Source organism: Cervus canadensis, chromosome 17 (assembly GCF_019320065.1).
Source record: "Cervus canadensis isolate Bull #8, Minnesota chromosome 17, ASM1932006v1, whole genome shotgun sequence".
Lineage (NCBI taxonomy): Eukaryota > Metazoa > Chordata > Mammalia > Artiodactyla > Cervidae > Cervus > Cervus canadensis.
In genome coordinates, this window is record NC_057402.1 from 14,405,998 (window position 1) to 14,433,646 (window position 27,649).

The 27,649-nt window shown below is 39.1% G+C and overlaps 1 protein-coding gene and 1 pseudogene across 9 annotated transcripts in view; one reads left to right on the plus strand and one right to left on the minus strand.

The window, feature by feature from the left end:
- Nucleotides 1-27,649, plus strand: part of WDR76 (WD repeat domain 76) — a 56,335-nt gene that overhangs the window by 1,418 nt on the left and 27,268 nt on the right. For 4 of the 9 annotated variants that reach the window (XM_043489900.1, XM_043489899.1, XM_043489902.1 and 1 more), the window contains exons 2-9: nt 48-149; nt 364-464; nt 1,278-1,688; nt 12,579-12,671; nt 13,720-13,775; nt 26,059-26,185; nt 27,376-27,477; nt 27,565-27,608. In XM_043489900.1, the coding sequence (XP_043345835.1) occupies nt 402-464; nt 1,278-1,688; nt 12,579-12,671; nt 13,720-13,775; nt 26,059-26,185; nt 27,376-27,477; nt 27,565-27,608 (896 nt within the window). In that variant the 5' untranslated portion in view covers nt 48-149; nt 364-401. The remainder of the gene's footprint in view (nt 1-47; nt 150-363; nt 465-1,277; nt 1,689-12,578; nt 12,672-13,719; nt 13,776-26,058; nt 26,186-27,375; nt 27,478-27,564; nt 27,609-27,649) is intronic. The other 5 variants (XM_043489908.1, XM_043489905.1, XM_043489906.1 and 2 more) reach the window with 2 other exon arrangements.
- On the minus strand, nt 18,404-18,843 carry LOC122455067 (annotated as a pseudogene).

The window sequence follows — 27,649 nt, forward strand, 5'->3', positions numbered from 1 at the left end:
TCTTCTCTAGTTCATCTGGCAACTAAGTACCCCTGAATCTTTTCCAGGTTCACATTGCTAGGCGAGGTGGTTTTTCTTTAGGAGAAGCGCAAGTGGTTTTCAAAGTAAGATACAGGCAGCAGCAGCGTCAAAAACCACCGGGATACAAGGTAAAAATGTCGATTCGGTCCCTTCGCTTCCCTAAAGAATTTGAGTTTGGGGTGAGGCTGGCAAGCTTGCGTACCTAGACGAAAATGTAATGCCCCGTGCCCCTTCGCCCTCCCGCCGGCCGGGGGCAGCGCCACCCTTCGCCGCCCGCGCCTCCCCGGCGCAGGGCTCCTCCTCGCCCCTCCCATCTCCACTCATCCCCGCCTCTCGCCGCAGTCTTGGCGGGAAGACGCCGGCAGCTACGCTGCGGAAAGATGTCTGGGTCCCGCGCGGAGGCTGAGCAGAAGGGGGGCTCCAGAGAGCGACTTCAGGTGAATGTGAGAAACCGCTTGTCCCTTTTGGGTGTGTTGCTGCCTCATTCTTCGTGAGGGATATGCCTGGCATAGGCCGGGGAGAACTTGCCAACCGGCACCTCCTCGCTGCTACTTCCCGCTCTTTGGGGCATCTCTCAGTAACGGGTTTTGGTTTTTTCCGGGTGTTGCTTCAAAAGATAAGCTGGGATGCCTGTCCTGGTTTTCCTCTATGGAAACTGGGCCCTTAGCCCCAAGGAAGATGTCTATCAGTAACCCCAGAAACAGCGTCAGGCTGGGATCAGGAAGTCTGCGTTTGTTTTTGCAGTCGTTTTGGTGCGTTTCCCACTCTTGGAACAATTCCAGTTATTCTCAATTTTTCTCAGTTTTCTCAATTACAAATTGTAGTCATTTTTATTATTGGTCTGGGGGACTCATGGCTCAGAAATGTGCGCAGTATAATAATTCTATTTAGGTTAATGAATTAGGTATCTAGATTTTGGAGGGAAAAAAAGTTTCCTTACAGGCTGTCAGCTGGGATTTATGTTGTCATTATGAAATAGGAATTAGAAGTACTTATACAGATCTGTGGGACTTCCCAAGTGGTGCTAGTGCTAAAGAACCTGCCTGAGAATGCGGGAGACAGAAGAGAAGTGGGCTCGATCCCTTGGTTGGGAAGATAACCCTGGAGGAGGGCATGGCAACCCACTCCAGTGGTCTTGCCTGGAGAAACCCATGGATTGAGGAGCCTGGTGGTCTGTAGTCTGTGGGGTTGTAAAGAGTAAGAAAAGGCTCAGGACCTGGAATTTTAATACTCTTTTCCTTTATTGACCTGAATAGGTGAATGAATATAAGGAAAACCAAAACATCGCTGATGTATCTCTGAGACCGGTACAGACTACAGTTTTAGGAAAAACAGCTAAGGTGTATCTGGTCCCCTTTTCACTGAGTAACTACAAGGCAGGCCAACTTAAGCGCCCCAAATCCCTATTAGATAAGAATTCTAACAATGAAGTGACATGTAAGAAATCTAAGAAAGCTGAAATAACGAAAAGTTGCAGAAGGATTTTAACTCCAAAGATGGAAGCCACATCTTCCAAGGAAGAATCCACTCTGCAAAAATCATCCTTGGATGTTCATGCTGAAAGCAACAAATGGCAGTCCAAGAGCCCTTCAGATAGAGTGGTTCTCAGTGCTGATACAGAAAGCAGCCAGGAAGGAGACAGTGATGAAGACACCACACCAGGCCTGGTAAGAATCTAATTACTAGCTTACTCAGATTTTCATGTTTAAAAATTTGGAGTTTTGTTAAGCCACAGTTATCAAGGGTCTCTTTAGCTCAAACAAATTATTTTACCATCTAATTTACACTTAAGTGAAATTTTATTTTTTAAATGTACAACAGATACTTTCCTTGAGTTTGTTTGGCTCTTGTTTTTTTCCTTCTTTGGGAGGCTCTTGGTTTTGGTTTGTGAAGGAGAGGATTGACTTTGCTTCTCTCTCTTTCTCAGTTTGCTGCACTTATTTTTGAGCTTACTCCTACTTTACCGTGTCTTGCTCGCCTTCACATTGTTTACGCATAGTATACCAGAAGAGGTTGACTTGTAAAGGACATATAGTACTTGAGTAACTCTCGATGTTAAGGTGGGAAAATCACCATTAATTGACTGCATTGATGTGCTGAATAATTCCCTTAATTACTTAAAGGAGACAAACGGTGTAGTAGAGAAGATACATGAAAAACACTAATTCTGTTTGAAATGATAGTTCAAATCAGTTTAAGAATTAAGCATCTAATTCTTTTGGCTCTTATTGCCTACCGGGAATGTTGTATTTCATTTAAAGTGACAAGTTTTATGACTCTACCATGTGATAAGAAGTAGATGGAACTGGAACAGAAAATGATGGTAGGGAAAGGGAGATAGGATAATTGAGGCGGTGTTGTAATGAACTAGGACCTGTGGTGGGACAGTGTGGGCTGTCAGAAATGCATTGGACTGGGGGTTGGAAGCCTAGGTTTTAGGCATGGCCACTCTTAAGAAACTGTGTACCTTTAAGCAAGTCACTTTTATGGTGAGGGAATTAGATGAGATTGGTAGTTCTCAAACTTTAAGCCTGTATTAGAATTACCTGGGGGGCTTGTTAAAACCCTGTTTCAGGCCTTCACCACCTGTTTCTGATTCAGAAGTTTTGAGTGAGTGTTGAATTTGAATGTCTAAAATAGCTTCCTAGAGACTGGTCCAGGACTGCACTTTGAGAGCCAGTGGACTGGATTGTCTCTTTTGCCTCTTAGACTCTAAGATCTGAGTATTTGAGGCTTAATATAAAGCAGATTTTGTTTTGATGTAAAATAAATAGGGCTTCTCCCTTTGGCTCAGCGGTAGAGAGTCTGTCTGCCAATGCAGGACCCTAGGGTTCAATACCTGGGTCAGGAAGATCCCCTGGAGAGGGAAATGGCAATCCACTTCAGTATTCTTGCCTGGGAAATCCCTTGGACAGAGAAGCCTGGCGGGTTACAGTCCATGGGGTCTCAAAAGAGTCAGACATGGTTTCGCAACTAAACAACAGCAACAAATAGGGTCAGAAATTAGAACATGAGATAGTGAGTCCTGGAGATAGTCAAACAGAGTCATAAATGCTTAGCATACATTCTCTTATGACAAGCTGAAAGATCTCACATCTTTTTTAGAACATTTCATTCTTTTTTTCTCTTCCCTCTCGTTAATTATCGTTTGGGGGTAAAAATTTATGGTACCATGTTTTAGGAACAGTATTTAGTTTATAAGCTTATTTCTTTCTAAATGAAGGGTGGCTTTTGTCACATCAAAGACATATAATGATGTGTAATGTCCCCCAGTTTGTGTTTGTTGTTGTTAAGTTAGTAGGTTGTGTCTGACCCTTTGTGACCCCATGGACTGTAGCCTGTCAGCCTCTTCTGTCCATGGGATTTCCCAGGCAAGAGTTACTGGGGTGGGTTGCCATTTCCTTTTCCAGGGGATCTTCTTGACACAGGGATTGAACCCAAGTCTTCTGCTTTGGTGGTGGATTCTTTACCACTTAGCCACCTGGGAAGCCCTCAGTTTGGGTTTATCTGCTATTTTCTCATGATCAGATTAAGATTTTGCATTTTGGGGAAGGATACCACAGAAGTGAAGGTGCCCTCAGTGTATCATATCAGAGTGTACATGATGTTGATATTTTACTGGTGATGTTGACCTTCATCATTTAGCTAAAGTGGTGTCTGCCAGGATTTTCCAGTGTAAACTTAATATTTTTCCCTTGGTAATTACTGAATACTTTGAGGAAGATACTTTGAGACTATGTAAATATCTGGTTTCTCTCATCAAGCATATATTTATTTCTTTATTAAGACAGAATTCCCATATAGTAAAGTGTATAATTCAGTGTTTTTTGTGTATATACATGAAGCTGTGCAGCCATCATCACTATCCAATTTAATAAATTTTTATCACTCCAAAAAGAAACTGCATACCTGTCAGTAGTGACTATAAACCCTTACCCCTCCCTCTCTCAGCCTTGGAAAACCACTTATCTACTTTATGTCTCTGTATATTTGCCTATTCTGGACATTTCATATAAATGGAATTATACAATATATGGCTTTTTTGGACTGACTTCTTTCATTTAGCATGTTTTCAGGGTTCATTCATGTAGCATGTATTGGTACTTCATTTCCTTTCATGGCTAAATAATATTCCATTGTATGGATATACCACATTTTATTTATGCATTCATCAGTTGATGGACATTTGAATTGTTTTCACTTTTTTTTTTTTTGTTTTCACTTTTTTTTTGCTGTTAAGAATAATGCTGCCATGAGCATTTACTTGTGAGATTTTATGTGATGTTTTCCATTCTCTTGGGTACACACACACACACACACACACACACACACACCTTGGAGTGAAATAGGGTAACTGTGTTTAGCTTTTTGAGGCATTGTCAAATTGTTTTCCAAAGTGACTGCCCTATTTTTACATAACCAACAGCAATGTGTGAAAAAAAAAAATCCAATCTCTGTATACCCTCAGTAATACTTAGGTCTTTTTTAACATTTAAAATTTTTAATTGAAGTAAAATGCACAATATAAAATTCACCTCTTTGCCATTTTTAAGTGTACAGTTCAGTAGTGTTATGTAAATGTACATATTGGAAAACCAGAACTCTTTTCATCTTGCAGAACTGAAACTCTATTCTCATAAGGGCTTCCCAAGTGGTAAAGAACCTGTCTGCCAGTGCAGGAGACATAAGAAACCCAGGTTTGATCCCTGGGTTGGGAAGATCCCCTGAAGGAGGGCATGGCAACCCACTCCAGTATTCTTGCCTGGGGAATCCCTAGGGACAGAGGAGCCTGGTGGGCTATAGTCCATAATGTCGCAGAGTCGGACACGACTGAAGCGACTTAGCACACATGCCCATACCTGTTAAAAAACTCCTCATTCCCCTAGCTCTTTTCAGCCCATAACCATTCTACTTTCTGTTTGTATGGATTTGATTACTACAGGTACCATATATAAGTGGAATCATACAGTGTTTGTCTTTTTGTGACCGTTACTTCACTCCTTAACTATTTTGGTTATAGCCTTACTAGTGGATGTGAAGTGGTATCTCATTGTGGTTTTGATTTGCATTTTTCTAATGACTAATCATGTTGAACATCTTTACATGTGCATACTTGCAATTTGTACTTTGGAGAAATGTCTATTTAAGTCCTTTGCCAATTTAGAAAATTAGGTCGTGCCCATCTGAGTCAGTTCTAAAGAGGTGGATGAACCTATTATACAGAGTGAAGTAAGTCAGAAAGAGAAATACAAATATCGTATACTGACACCTGTATATGGAATCTAGCAAGGTGGCACTGATGAATTTATTTCCAGGGCAGCGATGGAGAAACAGACAGAGAAAACAGACCTGGATGTTGGGGGAGGGGAGGGGGGAGAGGGTGAGGTGTATGGAGAGAGTAACATGGAAATTTAAAATACCACACGTAAAACAGATAGCCAGTAGGAATTTGCTGGGTGACTCGGGGAAGGCAAGCAGGGACTCTGACAGGCTGAAGGGTGGGGTGGGGGGGGAGATGGGAGGGAAGTTCAAGAGGGAGGGGACGTGGATGTACCTATGGCCGATTATTGTTGATGTATGACAGAAAGTCACAAAATTCTATAAAGCAATTATTCTTCAATTAAAAAATTAAAGAAGAATTAAGTTGTCCTTTTTTTTTTTTTTTGGTCTTTGTATTGTTGAATTGTAAGAGTTCTTTATATATTCTGGGCACTGGATCTTTACTAGATATATTATTTGCAAATATTTTCTCCCATGCTGGGACTTTGTTTTCACTTTCTTGACAGGGTCCTTTGTACAAATGTTTTGAATTTTACTTTAAATTTTAAAACATTTATTTTTATTTTTGGCTGCTCTATGCATTTTTTGTCTTCGTTGCTGTTCGTGGGCTTTCTCTGGTTATGGCAGATGGGGACTACTCTTTGTTGTGTGTGGGCTTCTCATAGTGGTTTCTCTTGTGGGGCGTCAGCTCTAGGCACACAGGCTTCAGTAGTTGTGACACTTGGCAGTAGTTTTGTTGCACGGATCTGGTTGCTCCATGGCATGGGGGATCCTCTTGAACTAGGGATCGAACCCATGTCCCCTGTCCTGGCAGACAGACTCCCAACCCCTGGACCACCAGGGGAGTCCTTAAATTTAATTGTTAGAAATTTTATCAGTAGTTTTAATTTGAGTCCAGTTTTTTTTTTTTTCTTTTGTTGCTGATGCTCTGATGTCATATCTAGGAAACCATTGCCAAATCCAGGTTTCTGGAAACTTACATGTATATTTTCTTCTAAGAGTTTTGTAGTTCTGGCTTTTAAATTTAGGCCTTTGATCTATTTTGAGTTAATTTTTATATATGACATGAGATAAGGATCCAAATTCATACTTTTGCATGTGGATATACATTTGTCTTAGAGCAGTTTGTTGTCAAAACTCTTCTTTCCCATTGAATGGTCTGGACTTCCTTAATGAAAATAAATTCACCATAGGTGTATAGATTTATTTCTAGACTCAGATTTATTCAGTTGATCTGTCTGCCTATCCGAATGCCAGTACCACCTTCTTTTAAATACTGTTAATATTGTTCTTTAGTTGCCAAGTTGTGTCTGACTCTTTGCGACCCCATGAACTGCAGCACACTTCTCTGTCCAACACTTTCTCCCTGAGTTTGCTCAGACTCATGTCCGTTGAGTCAGTGATGCCATTCAACTTCTCATCCTCTGTCACCCCCTTCTCCTCTTGCCCTCAATCTTTCCTAGCATCAGGGTCTTTCCCAGTGAGTCAGCTCTTCGCATCAGGTGGCCAAAGTACTGTAGCTTTGTACTCAGTTTTAGAAATCAGGAAGTGTGAGTCTTGTAACTTGATTCTTTTTCAAGATTGTTTGGCTATTTTGGGTTCCTTTCATTTCCATATGAATTTTAGGATCAGCTTATCCATATCTGCAAAAATGACATTTAAAATTTTGACAGAGATTGTATTGAATCTATAGATCAGATTGGGGAATATTGCCATTTTAAAAATATTAAGTATTTCAGTCTATGAACATGAACTGTCTTTCCATTTATTTAGATTTTCTTTAATTTCCTTCAATGTTTCTGTGCACAAGTCTTCCACTTCTTTGGTTAATTGTGTCAAAGTATATTCTTTTTTAAAAAAATTTTATATATACTTGTGGCTGCACTGGGACTTTGTTGCTGTGTATAGTTGTGGTGACCTGCCTCTTGAGAAACCTGTATGCAGGTCAGGAAGCAACAGTTAGAACTGGACGTGGAACAACAGACTGGTTCCAAATAGGAAAAGGAGTACGTCAAGGCTGTATATTGTCACCCTCCTTATTTAACTTATATGCAGAGTACATCATGAGAAACGCTGGGCTGGAAGAAGCACAAGCTGGAATCAAGATTGCCAGGAGAAATATCAATAACCTCAGATATGCAGATGACACCACCCTTATGGCAGAAAGTGAAGAGGAACTAAAAAGTCTCTTGATGAAAGTGAAAGAGGAGGGTGAAAAAGTTGGCCTGAAGCTTAACATTCAGAAAACTAAGATCACGGCATCTGGTCCCATCACCTCATGGGAAATAGATGGGGAGACAGTGGAAACAGTGTCAGACTTTATTTTGGGGGGCTCCAAAATCACTGCAGATGGTGACTGCAGCCATGAAATTAAATGATGCTTACTCCTTGGAAGGAAAGGAGCAACCTAGATAGCATATTAAAAAGCAGAGACATTACTTTGCCAACAAAGGTCCATCTAGTCAAGGCTATGGTTTTTCCAGTGGTCATGTATGGATGTGAGAGTTGGACTGTGAAGAAAGCTGAGTGCTGAAAAATTAATACTTTTGAACTATGGTGTTGGAGAAGACTGTTGAGAGTCCCTTGGACTGCAAGGAGATCCAACCAGTCCATCCTGAAGGAGATAAGTCCTGGGTGTTCATTGGAAGGACTGATGCTGAAGCTGAAACTCCAATACTTTGGCCACCTCATGCGAAGAGTTGACTCGTTGGAAAACACCATGATGTTGGGAGGGATTGGGGGCAGGAGGAGAAGGGGACGACAGAGGATGAGATGGCTGGATGACATCACTGACTCGATGGGCATGAGTTTGAGTAAACTCTGGGAGTTGGTGATGGACAGGGAGGCCTGGTGTGCTGCTATTCACGGGGTCGCAAAGAGTCGGACATGACTGAGCGACTGAACTGAACTGAACTGACTGGTAGTTGTGGTGCATGGGCTTCTCATTGCAGTGGCTTCCTTTGTTGTATCTTGAGGGCTTAGTTGCCCTGCAGCCTGTGGGATCTTCCTGGATGAGGGGTGGAACCCATGTCCCTTTGACAGGCAGACACCCAACCACTGGACCACCAGGGAAGTCCCCAAAATATATTATTCTTTTTGATACTATTATGAATGGTATTTTTTTCTTAATTTCATTTTCTGATGGTTCATTGCTAATGTACAGAAACACAACTTATTTTTGTATATTGATCTTGTATCTTACAACTTTGCTGAAGTTGTTTACTCTCATTTTTTTGTGTATGGATTCTTTAAGATTTTCTACATATAAGATCATGTCATTGGCAGTAAAGATTATTATATTTCTTCCTTTCCCATCTGAATGTCTTTTATTTCCTTTTTTGCCTAATTGCCCTGGCTAGAACTTCCAGTACAGTGTTGAATAGAAGTGTGAGAGCAGACATATTTATCTTGTTCCTGAGTTTAGGGGAAAAGCTTTCAGTCTTTCACTGTTAAGTATGATGTTAGCTGAGAAATGTATATTTCTTAAAATTTTTATTTCGAAGTGTTTAACAGATGCATGCATGCATGCTAAGTCGCTTTAGTCGTGTCCGACTCTGTGCAGCCCCATGGACAGCAGCCCACCAGGCTCCTCTGTCCACAGGGTTCTCTAGGCAAGAACACTGGAGTGGGTTGCCATTTCCTTCTCCATAACAGATTCATAGGAATTTGCAAAAATAGTGCAGAGTGGTCTCATCTACCCTTCACCCAGTTTTCCCCCAGTGAGTACATCTTATTTTCTTTTTTATCAATTAATTAACTTTTTTGGCTGTGCCACACAGCTTGTCGCATTTTAGTTGCCTGGCCGTGAATTGAACCCGTGCAGTGACAGCGCAGAGTCCTAACCACTAGGCAGCCAGGAAATTTCCCCCAGTGAGTACCTCTTAAATAACTACACTGCAGTGTCAAAACCAGGACATTCATATTGGTACTAGGTGTGTGTCCAGTTCTATATGATTTTATCACGTGTGTAGATTCATGTAACCACCACCACAATCGTGATACAGAACTGTTCCATCTCTATAAAGATCTCCTTTAGGCTACCCCTTTGTAGTTAAGCCCGCGGCCCTCCTTCCCACCAGCCTTAACCCCTGGCAACCACTGATTTGTTTTCCATCTCTACACTGTTGTCATTTGGAGAACATTATATATGTGTCACACAGCTGGTAAATTTTTGGCATCAAGCACATTTTTAGTTCAAGTTACTTTTCTTCTTTTGTTTTCTAAAGGTAGCATTTTCCCTCTTATTTTATATATGCAGTAACTGCTTAAGTGTCTCTGAAGATAAAACATTAATGGGATTAAAAACATTTCTGTTTCCTATATTTACTTTGAGAGCCCACTTTGATATTCTTTGGTTGGTCTTTGATGTTGCAAGTTCTGGAGGGGCAGGTAATGGGTGAGAATAGTTTGAATGATGCATACCTCGAAAAAAGTCTGATTTTTATTAATACATTGTCTTATTTTTTTCCTGTGGTAATTAGAATCATTTAAATTTTATTCCTTTGATGTCCAAATGCAGCATTTTAAGATAGATTCTTAGGAAGTCCCTGATGATGGTGGTGGTAATGTTTTCCTCTGAGAGGCATTGTTCAAGGCAATGACAAAATAACCATTCACCTTTGCTGCCACTATTATTTGTGTGAGAAAAATCTTCATTTTGGTCAAATTGATACATGTACATACCTGTAAGTCATAATTCCGTGTGTGTGTGTATATATTTGTTGTTGTTCAGTTGTTCATGTCCGACTCTTTGCAACCCCATGAACTGCAGCATGCTAGGATTCTCTGTCCTTAACTGTCTCCTGAAGTTTGCTCAGACTCAAGTCCTTTGAGTCAGTGATGCTATTTAACCATCTCATTCTCTGCTGCCTGCTTCTCCTCCTGTCTTCAGTCTTTCCCAGAATCAGGGTCTTTTCCAGTGAGTCAGCTCTTTGCATCAGGTGGCCAAAGTACTGAAGCTTCAGCATCAGTCCTTCCAGTAAATATTCAGAGTTGATTTCCTTTAGGATGGACTAGATTGATCTCCTTGCAGTCCAGAGGACTCTCAAGAGTCTTCTCCAGCACCACAATTTGAAAGCATCAAGTTTTCCGTGCTCAGCCTTCTTTATGGTCCTACTCTTACATCTGTACATGACTACTGGAAAAACCATAGCTTTGACTATATGGACCTTTGTCGGCAAAATGATGTTTCTGCTTTTTAATATGATGTCTAAGTTTGTCATAGCTTTTCTTCTAAGGAGCAAGCGTCTTCTAATTTCATGATTATAGTCACCATACACAGTGATTTTAGAGCCCAAGAAAATAAAATCTGTCACTGTTTCCACTTTTTTCACCATCTGTTTGCCATGAAGTGTTGGGACTGGATGCCGTGATCTTAGTTTCACACAAAGGTAATTCCTTACGTGGTGGTTGTTGAGTCACGGTGTCATGTCCAACTCTTTGTGACCCCATGAACTGTAGCCCACCAGGCTCCTCTGTCCATGGGATTTCCCAGGCAAGACTACTGGAGTAGGTTGCCGTTTCCTTCTCCAGGGCATCTTCCTGGTCCAGGAATTGAACCTGCCTCTTCTGCATTGCAGGTGGATTCTTTACCACTGAACCAGTGGGGAAGCCCCAATTCCATATCTACACACATGTATGTATACACGGAACCAAATCTAAACAGCCAGCAATTTTCTGTTACATACCTATTTGTGATTACTGCTCAACAGACAAATTATACTTTAGGCCATTTTAGCTTTTATTTCACATTATCTGTTGACTTACTATAGAAGATTAAGTTTACACATGTGTGCTGTCTCCTCCTTCCCATGTTTTTACCTTCTGCGTTACATATAGTCCAAGCTTTACCTGAGTTGTAAAATTTTTCTTAGTATAAATCAAAGAATTCTAATGGCTTTATATATATTGTATATCTGTGTATATGTATGTATATAATTCATAAAATGTTTTCTGGGACCCTCCATCATTCTGGACTGTTTTCTCTTTCTTGGCCTTCTCTTTACTGTTTTTCTTTAAATTTCTTTTTTTCTCTCTCCTGTGTTGGACTTCTGTAGCCTGGATCCTATCTTTCTCTTTCTTGGTTTATTGTCTAATTTTGATGAAGTGCAGCTTATAGTAACTTCCTGAAAGCTGGTGTATGACAGATAGTTTGCTGCTGGTAAGTGCTCAGTCATGTCTGACTCTTTGCAACCCCATGGACTGTAGCCTGCCAGGCTCCTCTGTCCATGGGAATTTTTCAGGTAAGAATACTGGAGTGGGTTGCCTTTTCCTTCTCCAGGTGATCTTCCCAGCACAAGGATTGAACCTGGGTCTCTTGCATCTGCTGCATTGGCAGGTGGATTCTTCACCACTCGCACCACCTGGGCAGCCCAACAGATAGTTTGCATGTCTGAAAAAGTCTTTATGCTTTACATTTGATTGTTGGCATTATTGAATTTAGAATTGTAAGTTAAAAATAATTTTTCTTTAGCATTTTTCGCACATTCTTCCTTTGTCTTCTAGCTTCCTGGATATTATGAAGTTATCATTCTTGGTTCTTTGTGGTCTATTTTTCCCTCTGCAAACTTTTGGGATCTTCTCTTTATTTCACTCATCTTCAGGTATTGAGAAATGATGATGTGATGATGTGCCTGGGCTTGAGTCTTGTTTTCATTCATTGTGTTGTATACACGTTGGGCCCTTTTAATCTGGAAACTCATTTCTTCAGTTTTGAGAAGCTTTCTTGTATTATTTCTTTAATGATTTTCTCTCCTCCATTTTCTCTGCTCCTTTCCCCGCCGCCACCCCCCCCCACCCCCGACAGTAACTATTAATTGGATATCGGACCTCCAAGATTCTCTAGTTTAAAACTGTCTTTTCTGCTCATGTGATTCTCTTTTTTATTGAATTTCTTTAATCTCAGTGAATTTAAAAATTTGTTTTTGAGTTCTTTCTTGTTTTGCTTAATAAAAAGGTCACTTTGTGAAATAATATAGTTAAGGGCCAGTAGGAAATAATGTGTTATTGGGCTATCCTACTTGACTTCTGATATCAGATCACCTGTTATTTAATTGGGAAGCCATGCATATATCCTGCAATTATCCCAAACCCAGACTTTTTCTCTTAGTATCCAGTGCAGCAAAGTTTATGTGCTGTTTGGTAAGATAACATAAAATAACCATGGTAGGTGCAATTTGAAGGAACATATACATGTGGAGAATGCAACAGCTAGTTTTGTGAGGTATTTTTGCTGTGGATTATGTAAATAACAGAATCTTTTTGGTGTTATTTTACAGGATGATTTTTCAGAATTGTCACCATACGAAAGGAAGAGACTGAAGAACATATCAGAAAATGCAAACTTTTTTGCTTCTCTTCAGTTGTCTGAGGTTTGTTTGAAGTTTCTAATCTAAGCTGAGATTCTATTCCTCTTGCCAGTAGGTCAATAAAATACTCATAGTATCAGGTTTCATAGTGTCAAATGAGGGAGGGTAAAATTAGCAAGATTTACACTTAATACAGTTTACCATATTTTATTGATTCCAAGACTTTTTTTTTTTAAACTGTTGTATTAAAGCTGTAATTGGAAGCTTCCCCTCACTCCTTTCTATCCCTGGTCAGGGAGCTAAGACCCCACAAGCCTCGAGGCACAGCCAAAACTGAAGAAAAGAATAGAGGAGAATATGGTTAGTATTGTCAGCTTTAAGGGTTAATGGCCATAAGTATGCTAATGTTTTCTAATCATCTTTACTAAAGGTATAATTTACACTGAAGGTCTTCACACTGCAGTCAAACTTCTATGTGTGTGAGAAGAGCTGTCCAGGAGGATGTGTGATGTTTCCCCCTAAAATACATTAAACCCTTGGCTTTATTAAATAGTTTCTGGACATACCAAATTCCTAAATATTCAGTGTGTATTTGCATTTTGAGGGGAGGGAGGGTGAGTTAATATAAGGCACTAAATTGCTGAGTCACTCACAGTTGAAAATTCATCGGAAATGGAGACAAAAATATCTCTGATTTTGACTTTAGTTAACAGAAATTACTATTGATTTATGGAAGTACAACCTGTAACTTTTCTGGAAAACACCCACAAAGGGTTGCCTGAAGTATAAGTTAAACTTGAAAATTTGTAATAGCATATTTAATAAATGTTTACTTATGTAAACTTGTTAGTAGCCTGGTCCCAGGAACCAGAATGTCAGTACTTTAGACAGTATTATATACTTCTCTTTATTATTGATAGTGTCTTTGTCTCATGTCTACTACCAAGAACAGTTGTCATATCTCAAGGTTCTTTACTTCCTGTACAGATCTTGGCTTAGTGTACAGATAGTAGCAGATACTCAAATGTTTTAGAAGGTAAGCTATGTAGTTACAGTATTTTTTTTTATAAGATAGTATTTTTACATGTATTATGTTTTGTGTATTTTGCAGTCAGCTGCAAGGCTCCGTGAAATGATAAAGAAGAGACAGCCTCCTGAATCCAAAAGGTAAAAGATTGGGTTTACGTTTCCTATACCATGATATATTGCTGAGTTGTTTTATAATTTGAAAAGAATGGTTCTACATAGTACAATAAGTAGCAGATCAGAAACAGTAATTTGGTTTAATCGTTTATATCTCTGAGGGAATACTATGTTTTATTAACTCTAAAGTTCTCATCTTCATCAAAGGACTGTAGAGGAAATAAAATCTTGAGAACTGAATTTTATTTATATTTATTATCACTGCTAATGGAAATCTTTTTTAAAAAATATTATTTTTTTTGGTTGTAGTGGGTCTTCATTGCTACATGGGCTTTCTCTAATTGTGGCAAGCACAGGCTATTCTTTAGTTGCAGTGCATGGGTTTTTCATTGCAGTGGCTTCTCTTGTTGTGGAGCATAGGTACTAGGTACACAGGCTTCAGTAGTTGTGGCACACGGGCTTTGGTTACTCCATGGCATGTGGAATCTTCTTGGACCAGGGATCGAACCCATGTGCCCTGCATTGGCAGGTGGATTCTTATCTACTGTACCACCAGGGAACTCTGAGATAAATCTTTTTTACCACTAAATTGTTCTTATTTTTCCCTAAAAAAACTATTGTTTTTAAAGATTCCTCTACTTTATTTTTTTGTTTTTTCTTTCCCATTCCTAGAATAAAAGGAAGGAAATGAACATTTGTTGCACATCTGTGAAATACAGTGCACGCATGCATGCCAAGTTACTTCAGTCGTGTCCGTGTCTTTGTGACCCTATGGACACAGACTTTGCTGTCTATGGGAGTCTCCAGGCAAGAATACTGGAGTGGGTTGCCATTTCCTTCTCTGAAATAACAATGCAGTGACCTAAACATTTTTATCCTATATTATCTCATTTAATTCTGGCCAAAATTTTGTGAGATCTAAAACAGACTCAAAGAGGTAAAGTAATTTGCCCAAGGTCAAAGTAGCTCTTAAAGACTTCCCCAGCAGTCCAGTGGTTAAGAACTCCCCACTTCCAATGCAAGGGGTGCTGGTTTGATACCTGATCAGGGAGCTGATAGCCCACATACCATGTGGCATGGCCAAAAAAAAAAAAAAAGTTAGCTTTTAGGTGAAAGCTTCAGGATTTGACCTCCAGGATGCCTTAGGTTCTCTTCTTTGCATTTTCACAATGCTTATGTATAAATGAAGAAACTGAAAATCTTGGCATCATTAGATCATTGTTTTAGTACTGGATGCTAATGTAACATCATTTAATTGATTTGATTCTGGTATAGGTCAACTAGCTTGAGAAAAGCTAAACCTTTAATTATGACCAGGTATTTGCAAGTGTGAAAAATTGTTACAAGAGGAACAAACAGCGTTTAACACTGGAAGATAATAGCACCTGTCCTGTTGTCAGTTGATCATTAGCTTTATATTTGCATACATCTGTATATTTTTGGCTGCTGCTCAGTGTGGCATATGGGATCTTACTTCCCTTTGTATGTTATTTTATTAGCAAAGATTAGTGTTTTTTTTTTTTTTCCCTAAATCACCTAAGTCACAAAGTTCCAGCACTTAATAGTTGTGTAAAGATTAGTATCCAGCAGCTAGAGCAGAAGTTATATAGAAGAAAGAGCATAACTTTTGAAATTTGGCAAACTTGATTTCAAGTTTCAATTCAGCAACTTATAACTGCGGTATTAACTTTGGACAGTTTATATAATCTTTCTTTCCTTATCTGTAAAGTTGACGTTATGCCAATCTAGAGGGGTTTTTAAAAATTACTAAATATACATACAAAGAAGCACATATGAGTATTTATGTAATTGAAAAAATAATAATAATTCAAGCATCCATCCATATATCTGCCATCCAGGTCAATAGAAATTTATAGTACCTTTTAAGGCCCTCCTCGAGGTAACAGTCATTATGCTGAATTTTGTGATAATTACTCCTTGCATTTATTTATAGTTTTACCACCGATGAATGTATATTAATATAATATTAATATTAATACAGTATTTTACTTTTTTTACCTGTTTTTTATATTAACATATACTATGATGCCATTTTTATATTCTGGGATTTTCTTTTGCTCACTTTTACATCTTTATATGTTTTAAAATTCATTCATGTTGTTGTGTACAGCTTTACTTCATCCTGTTTTTTTCTGCTCTATGAATGCACTATGTTGACTTGAATATGGACAGTTGAATTTGTCTTCGTATTTCCTTTATTTATTTATTTTTTCCCCAATTATTTTTATTAGTTGGAGGCTAATTACTTTACAGTATTGTAGTGGTTTTTGCCATACATTGACATGAATCAGCCTTGGATTTACATGTGTTCCCCATCCTGAACCCCCCTCCCACCTCCCTCCCCATCCCATCCCTCTGGGTCATCCCAGTGCACCAGCCCCGAGCACTTGTCTCATGCATCCCACCTGGACTGGCGATCTGTTTCACACTTGATAATATACATGTTTCGATGCTGTTTTCTCAGATCATCCCACCTTAGCCTTCTCCCATAGAGTCCAAAAGTCAGTTCTATACATCGTATTTCCTTTATTATAAAGACTGCTGCTCTGATCAGTCTAAAGTCTGTTGGTGTTGATGTGTGAAGAGTTTCTCTCTGAGGAGGATTCTCTAGGAAGATTATACATTAGAACCCAAATTTTTCCATATGCTGAGGATTTTTTTTTGGTTAAGTGAGGTATTAAATGCTTAGTATAGTTTCTACCACACAGTCTACTTTAAATAGTAGTTATCACTCATCTTCTAAACAAATGTGGACTGTGGTTGAGATTTATGCATGCGAATTTTTGGAAGTAATTTCAGAGGCTTCTCTTTCCCCAACATTTTTTAATGAACTACTTTTTTTTTAAGACTTAATTTTTTAAAAAACAGTTTTAGGTTCACAGCAAAATAGGAAGATACAGAGATTTCCCATATATTCTCTACCCCTGCCCATTCGAAGCTTCCCCTATTGTAAACATCACATATTAGAATGGTACACTGGTAGATTATCAAGGTTGAACCTACACTGACACATCATAATCACTTAGAATCCATAGTTTATCTTAGGATTTGTTGTTGGTGTTGTATTTCCTGTTGGTTTTTACAAGTGTGCAATGACATGTATCCATCATTAAGATGGCATACACCGTATTTTCACTTCCCTGAAAATCCTCTGTGCTCTGCTTTTTCATCCCTCCCCAAAACTACCCTCCAACAACTACTGATGTTTTTACTGTTTGCACAGTTTTGCCTTTTCTAGAATGTCATGTAGTTGGAATGATACAGTATGTAGCCTTTTCGGGTTGGCTTCATTGCATTTAAGTTTTCTCCAGTGTCTTTTCATGGCTTGATAGCTCATTTCTTTTTAGTGCTGAATAATAGTCTGTTGTCTGCATGCACCACACTTTATTTATTGGCTATTGCCAAGTTTTGGCAGTTACGAACAAAGCTGCTGGAAACAACCGAGTGTGTGTTTCTTTTTTTTTTTAAGTACCAAGGATCTTTATTCTTAGGTCTGATATTCAATCTGTGGCTGCAGATAATACGTCACTATTTAGAGAATAAAAGGTCCCATTATCTTCATTCAAGTCTTCAGCCAAAAAGTTACACCTTATTCTCATACAAGATAAGGGTTGCTAGGGGATTAAGGAGGTACACTGAGGAGAAAAGCAAAAGGGAACAAACACTTTTACAAGCATATCGTCCCAGTTACCGTGAAGGTTACGTCTCAGGTTAATTTACAAAAGTAGTGACAGGACCATGATTTCAGTGAAAATCAGCACGTTATACCTTTTAAAAAACCAATTCAGAAATACTAAGTCAGGCAAGCATGCAAAATTCAGAGTATAAAAAAATGCAAGGGCTGGTGGCCCAAACAGGTATTTCCCTCAGAAAGAGGGATTTGAAAATGCTGCACAGAACCAAAGGAATTAGAAGCTGAATTAGCAGACCCATTTCCTCAGTTTATATATGAGGCAAGTGGGCAGACATTAACTGGTAAAGCTTACTCAGCCAGATTAAGAATGTATAGACATCTAATTCCTGGTGCTATCTGCAACTACATGTATCTAAAATACAAGGAGATAAATATCCAGAACACATCAAACCCACTGATTTAAAGAAAACATTTCAAGGGTGGGGGTGAAGTTGTCATAGCATAGCAGCACATTAAACATATTTAAGAGATTAAATGGAAAGAAATAATCTCTTATTTTAATGCTCAGTTTTGATCAACACAAGTTTCCAGCCAACTTTCTGATGTAGAACAAAGCAAGTATATTCTTCAGTTTTCTTCTACACTTTTTTGGGCCTATCTTTCAAAACTGAGCACTGGGTATTTTTAATGTAAGTAATGGGATGTTATATGTACATTCTAATTACACATTTTAGGAATAAACAAAATGCATATTTCACTAACTCAGAGTGTATTTGTAAAATGAAAAGCTCTCTATCAAAATACACTTTTCACTGGGAAAAATAAATAAAACAGACAGATGGATCTACACAAAGTAAAAGTTAACTTTGGTAGACTTCACTGTGGAGGACAGTCCATAACAAGCTCATCTGCCCTTACTCCCCCAGAGCTGATCATCTTCCGAGTTAAGATTTTAAAAATATGTTTTAATTGATATCATTATGTTGATATTTGTTTCTCATTCCACATCATCTTCAGCCAAGCTCTGAGCACCTTACAATTCTCTGACTAATTGTTGGGAGCTTAGTCAGAAGCATCTGGAACACTGGTGGTGGAAGAGTTTGTTGCAACACTTGCAGTAACTGCTGTGGCTGTCCGCACACAGCAATTGCATTTGTCAGATGGTCCACACCCTTCTCATATTCACCTTGAGCTAGTAATTCTTGACCAAGCTGTATTTCTTCTAGAAAGAATTTCTGAACGGCTTCAGCATCTTTAAGGTCAGGTAACTTGGAAAGCCCAGCTCTCTCCTTGGCAAGCTTTTGTTTTCTTTCTTCGTTCTCGCAGCCTTTTCTTGAAGTTGGGGTCACTCCGTCTCTTGTGGTCGAAGTAAATGCAGTAACCGATGAAAAGGGCCCCACACACGCCGGCGGCGATGGCGCTGTTCCGGCCCACCATCGTCTCTTCATTGAAGAGCCGGGTTGGCTGCGGCGGGGCCCGCAAATCCCGAGTGTGTGTTTCTGTGTGGAGTTTTCAGCTCCTTTGAGTAAATATCAAGAAGCATGGTTGCTGGATTGTATTGTAAGAGTTTGCTTAATTTTGTAAGAAACCACCAAACTGTCTTCCAAAGTGATTGTGTCATTTTACATTTGCACCAGCAATTGATGACAGATCCTGTTGATACATATCTTTACCAGCATGTGGAGTCATCAGAGCTCTGGATTCTGGCTATTCTAATATGGCTGTAGTGGTGTCTCATTGTTTCAATTTGCATTTCTCTGATGACATATAATGTGAGGCATCTTTTCATATGCTTATTTCCCATCCGTGTATCTTCTTTGGTGATATGTTTGTTAAGGTCTTTGGCCATTTATAAACAAAGTTTTCTTTGTTGTTGTTGAGGGTTTTTAAAAATTTTTTTGAAATTTATTTTGGCTCTGCCTGGTCTTAGTTGTGGCAGGTGGGATCTTTAGTTGCAGCATGTGGGGTCTAGTTCTGTGACCAGGATTGAATGTGGGCCCGCTGCATGGGGAGCACATAGACCACCAGGGAAATCCCTAGTTTTAGTTTTTTAAGGAACCTCCGTACTCTTCTCCATAGCGGCTGTATCAACTTACATTCCCGCCAACAGCATAAGAGGCTTCCCTTTTCTCCACACCCTCTTCAGCATTTATTGTTCGTAGGTTTTTGGTGATGGCCGCTGTCTGGTGCCGTCACATATTTAGAATCATACAGTATGTAGCCTCATTCGGATTGACTTCTTTTTTTAGTACTATGCATTTAAACTTCCCCCATGTCTTTTCATGGCTTAATAGCTCATTTCTTTTTTTCTCCATATACTTTTATTATGAATCTTTTGTTGTTTAGATCATTTCAGCAAAAAGACTGAGGCTAAATTACATAGAAACTGCCATTGACTAAGTAATGTGACAGACCTGCTTTTCTCCAACTGCCAGCCTTCTCTCTTTACAGAGTTCAGTTACCATAGGTCAAAGCCTTTTGGAAATAAATGTCAGTTTTAGTAATATGTGATACCAGATTTTAGTTCTGTTTATGATGCTATCATTATCTTCCTGACAGAAGATTTAGAGGACTCTGAAGTTGGCACATTACCTGTAATATTTTAATACTGTGAATTTTCATAGAGATTCCCTGGTGGCTCAGATGGTAAAGAATCTGCCTGAAATATAGGAGACCTGGGTTTGATCCCTGGGATAGGAAGATCCCCTAGAGAAGGAAATGGCAACCCACTCGAGTAGTCTTGCCTGGAGACAGGGACAGAGGAGCCTGGTGGGCTACAGTCCATGGGTTCACAGAGTTGGACATGACTGAGCACCTAACACTTTCACTCTCATGAAAGTTAATAATGAATGTTAAATCTACCGAAGACTTCTGCAGGAATCTTTGGTAAATTTAACCAGTATTTAACTAAGTATATAGCAGGTATACCTGGTTTTGTTTTATATTAATACTTCATTGTTAAGCTAAAGTGATAACATTTATTTTTTAAATTATTTATTTATTTTTGACTGGATCTTTGCTGCATGTGGTCTTCCTCTAGTTGCAGAGATTGGGGGCTGCTCTCCAGTTGTGGTGCACGGGCTTCTCATCGCAGTAGCTTCTCTTGCTGGGGCGCACAGGCTCTGGGCACACGGGCTTCGGTAGTGGCAGCGTGTGGGCTCAGCAGTGACGGCTTGCTGGCTCTAGGGCACTCGGGCTTCAGTAGTTTCAGTGCACTGGCTTAGTTGTGCCACGGCATGTGGAATCTTCCTGGACCAGGGATTGAACAAGTGTACCCTGTGTAGGCAGGCAGATTCTTATCTGCTGTGCCACCAGGGAAGTCCTAAAGTGGTAGCATTTAAGTTAAAAGGAGCTGGTTACAGTCCTTTTAAGGCCTTGGGCAAGAAATCAGCCCAGTTTTTGGACTTCATATTAGCTTTCATAGCAGTGCAGTGTGCTGTGCTGTGCTCAGTCGCTCAGTGCTGTCTGACTCTTTGTGACATCATGGACTGTGGCCCGCCAGGCTCCTCTGTCCATGAGGACCCTCCAGGCAAGAATTCTGGCGTTGGTTGCGATGCCCTCCTTCAGGGGATCTTCCCAACTCAGGGACTGCACCCAGGTCTCCCGCATTGCAGGTCTGAGCCACCAAGGAAGCCCAGCAGTACAGTTTAAGTACATATCAATAGGTCATATACTTTATTAAATTGTGAACCTCTCTCACCAGGGGGGAAACAGCGTTACCTCTGGATCCTATTTACTCAAGATCATATTAAAATTTCCAATATGTGCTCAGTTCCTATTGACTGATCATAATAATGATGGGGATGAATGGGAAGCCAGGCTGCAATTGTAGTCCGTTCTCCTAGGATTTTTTTGTTAATGAATATGATAGTTCCATATAGATAGAATTCCAGTTGAGCTGTTTCAAATCCTAAAAGATGATGCTGTGAAAGTGCTGCAGTCAGTATGCCAGCAAATTTGGGAAACTCAGCAGTGACCCCATGACTGGAAAAGGTCAGTTTTCATTCCAGTCCCAAGAAAGGCAATGCCAAAGAATGTTCAAACTACCACAAAATTGCACTCATCTCACATGCTAGCAAAGCAGCACTCAAAATTCTCCAAGCCAGGCTTCAATAGTACGTGAACCGTGAACTTCCAGATGTTCAAGTTGGATTTAGAAAAGGCAGAGGAACCAGATCAAATTGCCAACATCCGTTGGATCATTGAAAAAGCAAGAGAATACCAGAAAAACATCTACTTCTGCTTTATTGATTACGCCAAAGTCTTTGACTGTATAGATCACAACAAACTGGAAAATTCTGAAAGAGATGGGAATACCAGACCACCTTACCTGCCTCTTGAGCAATCAGTATTCAGGTCAGGAAGCAACAGTTAGAACTGTACATGGAACAACAGACTGGTTCCAAATAGGAAAAGGAGTATATAAAGGCTGTACATTGTCACCCTGCTTATTTAACTTATATGCAGAGTACATCATGAGAAACGCTGGGCTGGAAGAAGCACAAGCTGGATAAAGATTGCCAGGAGAAATATCAATAACCTCACATACGCAGATGACACGACCCTTATGGAAGAAAGTGAAGAACTAAAGAACCTCTTGATGAAAGTGGAAGAGGAGAGTGAGACCATGGCATCTGGTCCCATCACTTCATGGCAAATAGATCGGGAAACAATGGAAACAGTGAGAGACTTTATTTTTTTGGGCTCCAAAGTCACTGCAGGTGGTGCCTGCAGCTATGAAATTAGAAGATGCTTGCTCCTTGGAAGAAAAGCTACGACCAACCTAAATAGCATATTAAAAAGCAGAGCCATTACTTTGCTGGCAGAGGTCCGTCTAGTCAAAGCTATGGTTTTTCCAGTCATGTATGTCATGTATGCATGTGAGAGTTTTACTATAAAAGAAAGCTGAGTGCTGAAGCATTGATGCTTTTGAAATGTGATATTGGAGAAGACTCTTGAGAGTCCCTTGGACAGCAAGAAGATTAAACCAGTCAATCCTAAAGGAAAGAAACCCTTGATATTCATTGGAAGGACTGATGCTGAAGCTGAAACTCCAATATTTTGGCCACCTGATGAGAAGAACTGACTCACTGGAAAAGACCCTGATGCTGGGAAAGATTGCAGGCAGGAGGAGAAGTGGACAACAGAGGATGAGATGGTTGGATGGCATCACTGACTCGATGGACGTGAGTTTGAGCAACCTCCGGGAGTTGGTGATGGATGGGGAAGCCTGGTGTGCTCCATTCCATGGGTTCGCAAAGAGCTGGACACTGACTGAATGACTGAACTGAATTTTCTGTTATCTGGAAATACCACAGTTTATTTGTCCATTGGTTTATCGAAGGATATCTTGGTTGCTCCCCAGTTTGGCAAGTTGTGAGCAAAGCTCCTATAAACATATATTATGTGTAGGTTTTTGTGTGGACTACCCTGGAGTTTTTTTTTTTATTCTGTTGCATATCTTTTTAAAAATTTATATTTAATTAAAAAATAAAGGTATAGTTGATTTACAGTATTAATTTCAGGTGTACAACACATTTAAAATTCTTATAGATTATACTTTATAGTTATTATAAAATATTGGCTATATTTCCTGTGCTATAAATATATGCTTATAGCTTAGTTTTTACAAAGTAGTTTGTACCTCTTACTCCCTTACCCTTATATTCCCCCTCCTCTATTCCTTCTCCTTACTAGTAACCACTAATTTGTTCTCTGTATCCATCAGTGTGTTTCTGTTTTGTTATGTTCATTCATTTTATATTTTAGATTCCACATGTAAGTCATAACATACAGTATTTGTCTTTTTCTGTCTGATTTATTTCATCAAGTATACTGCCCTCCAGATTCAGTCATGTTGCAAATGGCAAAACTTTGTTCTTTTTTATGGCTAAGTAGTATCTCTGTGTGTGTGTGTGTGTGTGTGTGTGTGTGTGTATCCATTCATCTGTTGATGGACTTTTAGGTTGCTTTCGTAACTGGGCTATTATAAAAAATGCTGCTATGAATGTTGAGGTGCATGTATATTTTCGAATTAGTGTTTTTTGTTTTCATAAGTACCTAGGGGTGGAATTGCTGGATCATATGGTAGTTCTAATCTTTTAATTTATGCTTGTTGACCATCTGTATTTCTTCCTTGGAAGAATGCCTGTTCAGATCCTCCGCCCATTGTTTAATCAGATTGGTTTTTTTTTATATTGTGTAAGCTGTTCATATATTTGGGATATTAACCCTTTTATTTGACTGTGCCCCGTGGCATGCAGGATCTTAGTTTCCCGAGGGATTGAACCTATGTCCCTGGCAATGGAAGCTTGGAGTCTTAACCAACTACTGGACTGCCAGGGAAGTCCCCACATATTAACCCTTTATTGGACATACCATTTTCAAAAATCTTTCCTTCAATTGGTTGCATTTTCATTTTGTGGGTTTCCTTTGCTGTGCAAAAGATTTTAAGTTTCATTACGTCACATTTTATTTTTTGCTTTTGTTGCCCTTGCCTGAGGAGACATATCTGAAAAATATTTCCAAGACCACTGTCAAAGAGTGTACTACCTATGTTTTCTTCTAGGAGTTTTATTGTTTCAGGTCTTACGTTAAAGTCTTTAATATATTTTGAGTCTGTTTTTTTATATGGTATGACAAAATGTTCTAATTTCATAATTTTATCTGTAGCTCTGTAGTTTTCCCTGGAGTTTGTCTTTTGGTTTTTAAAAATCCTTATTTTATTTTCATTATTGATTGGGGTGCACTGGGTCTTAGTTGTGTCATGTGGGATCTTTTAGTTGTGGTGTGTGGATTCTCATTCCCTGACCAGGGATTGAACCTCGGCCCCATAGATTGGGAGCGTGGAGTCTTAGCCTTGGAACTGGAATTTATAACTCTTAAGTAGTTTTGGCGTGTGGGCTCTAGGTAAGTGGTCTTCAGTAGTTGTGGCAAGGGGGCTCAGTAGTTGTGGCTCACAGGCTTAGCTGCTCTGTCTTGATATGGAGTGGTATGGAGTCTTCCTGGAGCAGGGATTGAACTCATGTTCCCTGCATTGGGAGGAACGTTCTTATCCACTGAACCACCAGGGACATCCAAAAGCGCATTGTTTTTATTTCATGATTACGGCGTGTTGTCTATGTGAAACTTTTTATTTTATTTATTATTTATTTATTGACTGTGCTGGATGTTTGTTGCTGTGCCCAGGCTTTTTTTGGTCTAGTTTCTGAGAGCGGGGGCTACTCTCTACTTGTGGTGCATGATCTTATCATTGTATTGGCTTCTGTTGTTGCAGAATTTGGGCGCTTGGTTATGTTGGCTCAGTATTTGTGGCACATAGGCTTAGTAGTTGGAACTCAGACTATAGATTGAGAGCATCAGTAGTTACAGCACATGGGCTTAGTTGTTCCATGACATGTTGAATCTTCCCAGATCAGGGATGGAGCCCATGTCCCCTTTTTTGGCAGATGGATTCTTAACCAGTGTATCACCAGGGTAGTTCTGAACTGTTTTTTTAAATTAATTTAGGTTGATTATAATTATTTTTTCATAGTTTTATTTAGTTTATTTACTTTTGGCTGTGCTGGGACTTTGTTGCTGCACAGGCTTTTCTCTAGTTGCTATGGGTGGGGTCTGTTCTTCGCTGTGGAGTGTGCGTTTCTTTCTGTGGTGGCTTCTCTTGTTGTGGAGCCTGGACTATTGGCAAGCAGGCTCCCGTAGTTGCAGCACGTGGGCTCAGTAGTTGTGGCACACAGGCTTAGTTTCTCTGTGGCATGAAATCTCCCTTGAGCAGGGATCCAATCCATATTCCCTGCGTTGGCAGGAGGAATTCTTGTCCAGTGTACCTCTAGGGACATCCAAAAGCACATTGTTTTTATTTCATGATTGCTGCATCTTATCTCTCTGAGGTTTTTGATTTTTATTTTATTTATTATTTATTCATTTATTGGCTCTCTGAGTCTTTGATGTGCACAGGTTTTGTTTTGTTTTGTTTTGTTTTCTCTCGTTGAAGAGCATGTATTTTGGAGTGTGTGGGTTCAGTAGTCTTGGTTCGTGAGTTCAGTAATTGCAATTAGCAGGGTCGAGGCTGCGAGCTTTCATAGTTGCAGGACACAGGCTTACTTGCCCCATAGCAGGTGGAATCTTCCCAAACCAGGGATTGAGCCTCTGTCCCTGCATTGGCATGTGTATTCCCACCACTGAGTCACCATGGAAGCCTCTGAACTACTTTCTTAAATGAAAAAATAATAAATAAAAAGTAGGGTATCTCTATGATTTTACAAGGTAAACTATATGGAAGCGAATGCAATGAAATAGGTAAGTCTTTTTTTGTCAAAAAGCAAATATTACCATATTCAACATATACTGTACCTTCTCTTTTGCTTCTTATATCTTAGAGTTCATATCGTCGCACATAGAGATCTATTTCATTCTTTTTTTATGGCTGCTTAATAGTTGACTAGATATGAATGTCTTAATTTAATACCCCTTTCCTCCCCATAGTGAACAGTTATCGTGTTTCCAAACTTTTAATTAAAATTAGGTATGTATATATATCTTTGCAGTGTTTGACTGTATGTATGAGATACATTACTAGAAGTTATCGCCTTGGGAGTAATAAATACATATAACTCTTTTATGAGTATAACATGGTTTTCCCTCCATCCTTAGGAAGAAGCCCAAGAAAAAAGAAAATGGAACTGGATGTAGAAGGTCAATGCGGTTACTAAAAGTTGATCCTTCAGGAGTCTCGCTGCCAGCAGCTCCAACCCAGACAGTATTAGAAGTAGATGAAAATGTAAGAAAGACACAATGTATTAACTCAATAAAATACTGAAAAATTTGAAGTGTTTGAAAGTAGAGTAAAAGTAAAGTATGTTTAATTTGTACTTCATTAATTTAATACTTGACTGTAATATGGTTTAATGAGTAAGATTTCAAACTCATGAAAGACTGGATTATTTATTTCTGCAGACTTACCTATGTCAGATTGTGGGTAAACTGCTTAGCCATTCTGAGCCCCAGTTTCCCTATTTTTAAAATAGCAACAATAACAGAAACCTCTCACAAGGGGTGTTATGAGGGATTAAGGTCCTTACATTATATTGAATGCTTTATATTACTTAGTAAGTAAGCAATAAATGGTGGTATTAATAATAATATGTGATAATAATGATGGGGGTCCTATACTGTAGTTAATTTATGCTGTCAGTGAGTGGAAAGAGTTTTATTTACCAAATTTATTGTCTGAGTAAGATCATTTTTTATTCAGGAGCACCTACTGTTTTTAATACTTTTTATCTAAGTGCTTAATTATAACTTGGAAGATAGCACTCATTAGCCTGGTGCTTTGAGAGCTAATTGGAAATTAAGTTGCTAAGGATAGAGTAGCTCATTTTTTTGAAGCCTCTATGCATCCATGATAGGAAATACATTGAATCTACTCCGCGTACGCGCACGTGCGCTCACACACACACCTCTGAAACAAACCTTTTGTGAAATGATATTTAACTCTTACTACATATGATATACTGTTGTATTTTCTGGTCTATTCTTTTCTCATTCAGTAAAACACACTGTTGGTTGTCACATATTAGAATGATTTCATGACTTGTGGGTTACAATCCCTGATATAAAAAAATGATACAGAGTGATAACTTTTGAGTAATGAAATTGAACTGATCTGAATCAATTCCTAGCAACTCTATTTATGGACAGTGTAACTTTGGACAGATTAACTTCTCTATGTTTCATTCTGCTGTCTTTGAAATGTGGTATCTCATTCACTGGATTATTAAGGGAATTAAATGAGATAATACATGTTATTACTTTACAGGATACTTGGCATTCATTCATTGAACAAATATTTTTGATTGCTGACTATATGTCACCCTTGTTGTAGATATTGAAAGTAAAGAGAAACCTCAAGCTTGAATTCTAGGGCAGAGTGACAACCAAGTTTTTTTTTTTCCTTATTTTTTATAACAGCCTTTGATACCTCCTGGGCCTTTAGAAATGACTCCTGAAAATCGAGATGATGATGATGAACTACTTAAAGGATTTTTGCAGACTTGGGCAGAACTGAGCAAGGTATCACTTGGGAGGGTAAACCCAAGCTTTTAAGCAAATTTCAGTTCATGTGTTAATTTAGTACTTTGGTTTCTTCCATTGTTTCAGACAAGAAGTAAAAACACTGAGAAGGAATTATCTAGCATTAAAAGGTGAGTTAAAATCCCTTGCCTTTGTTTTACATTTCCTGAGA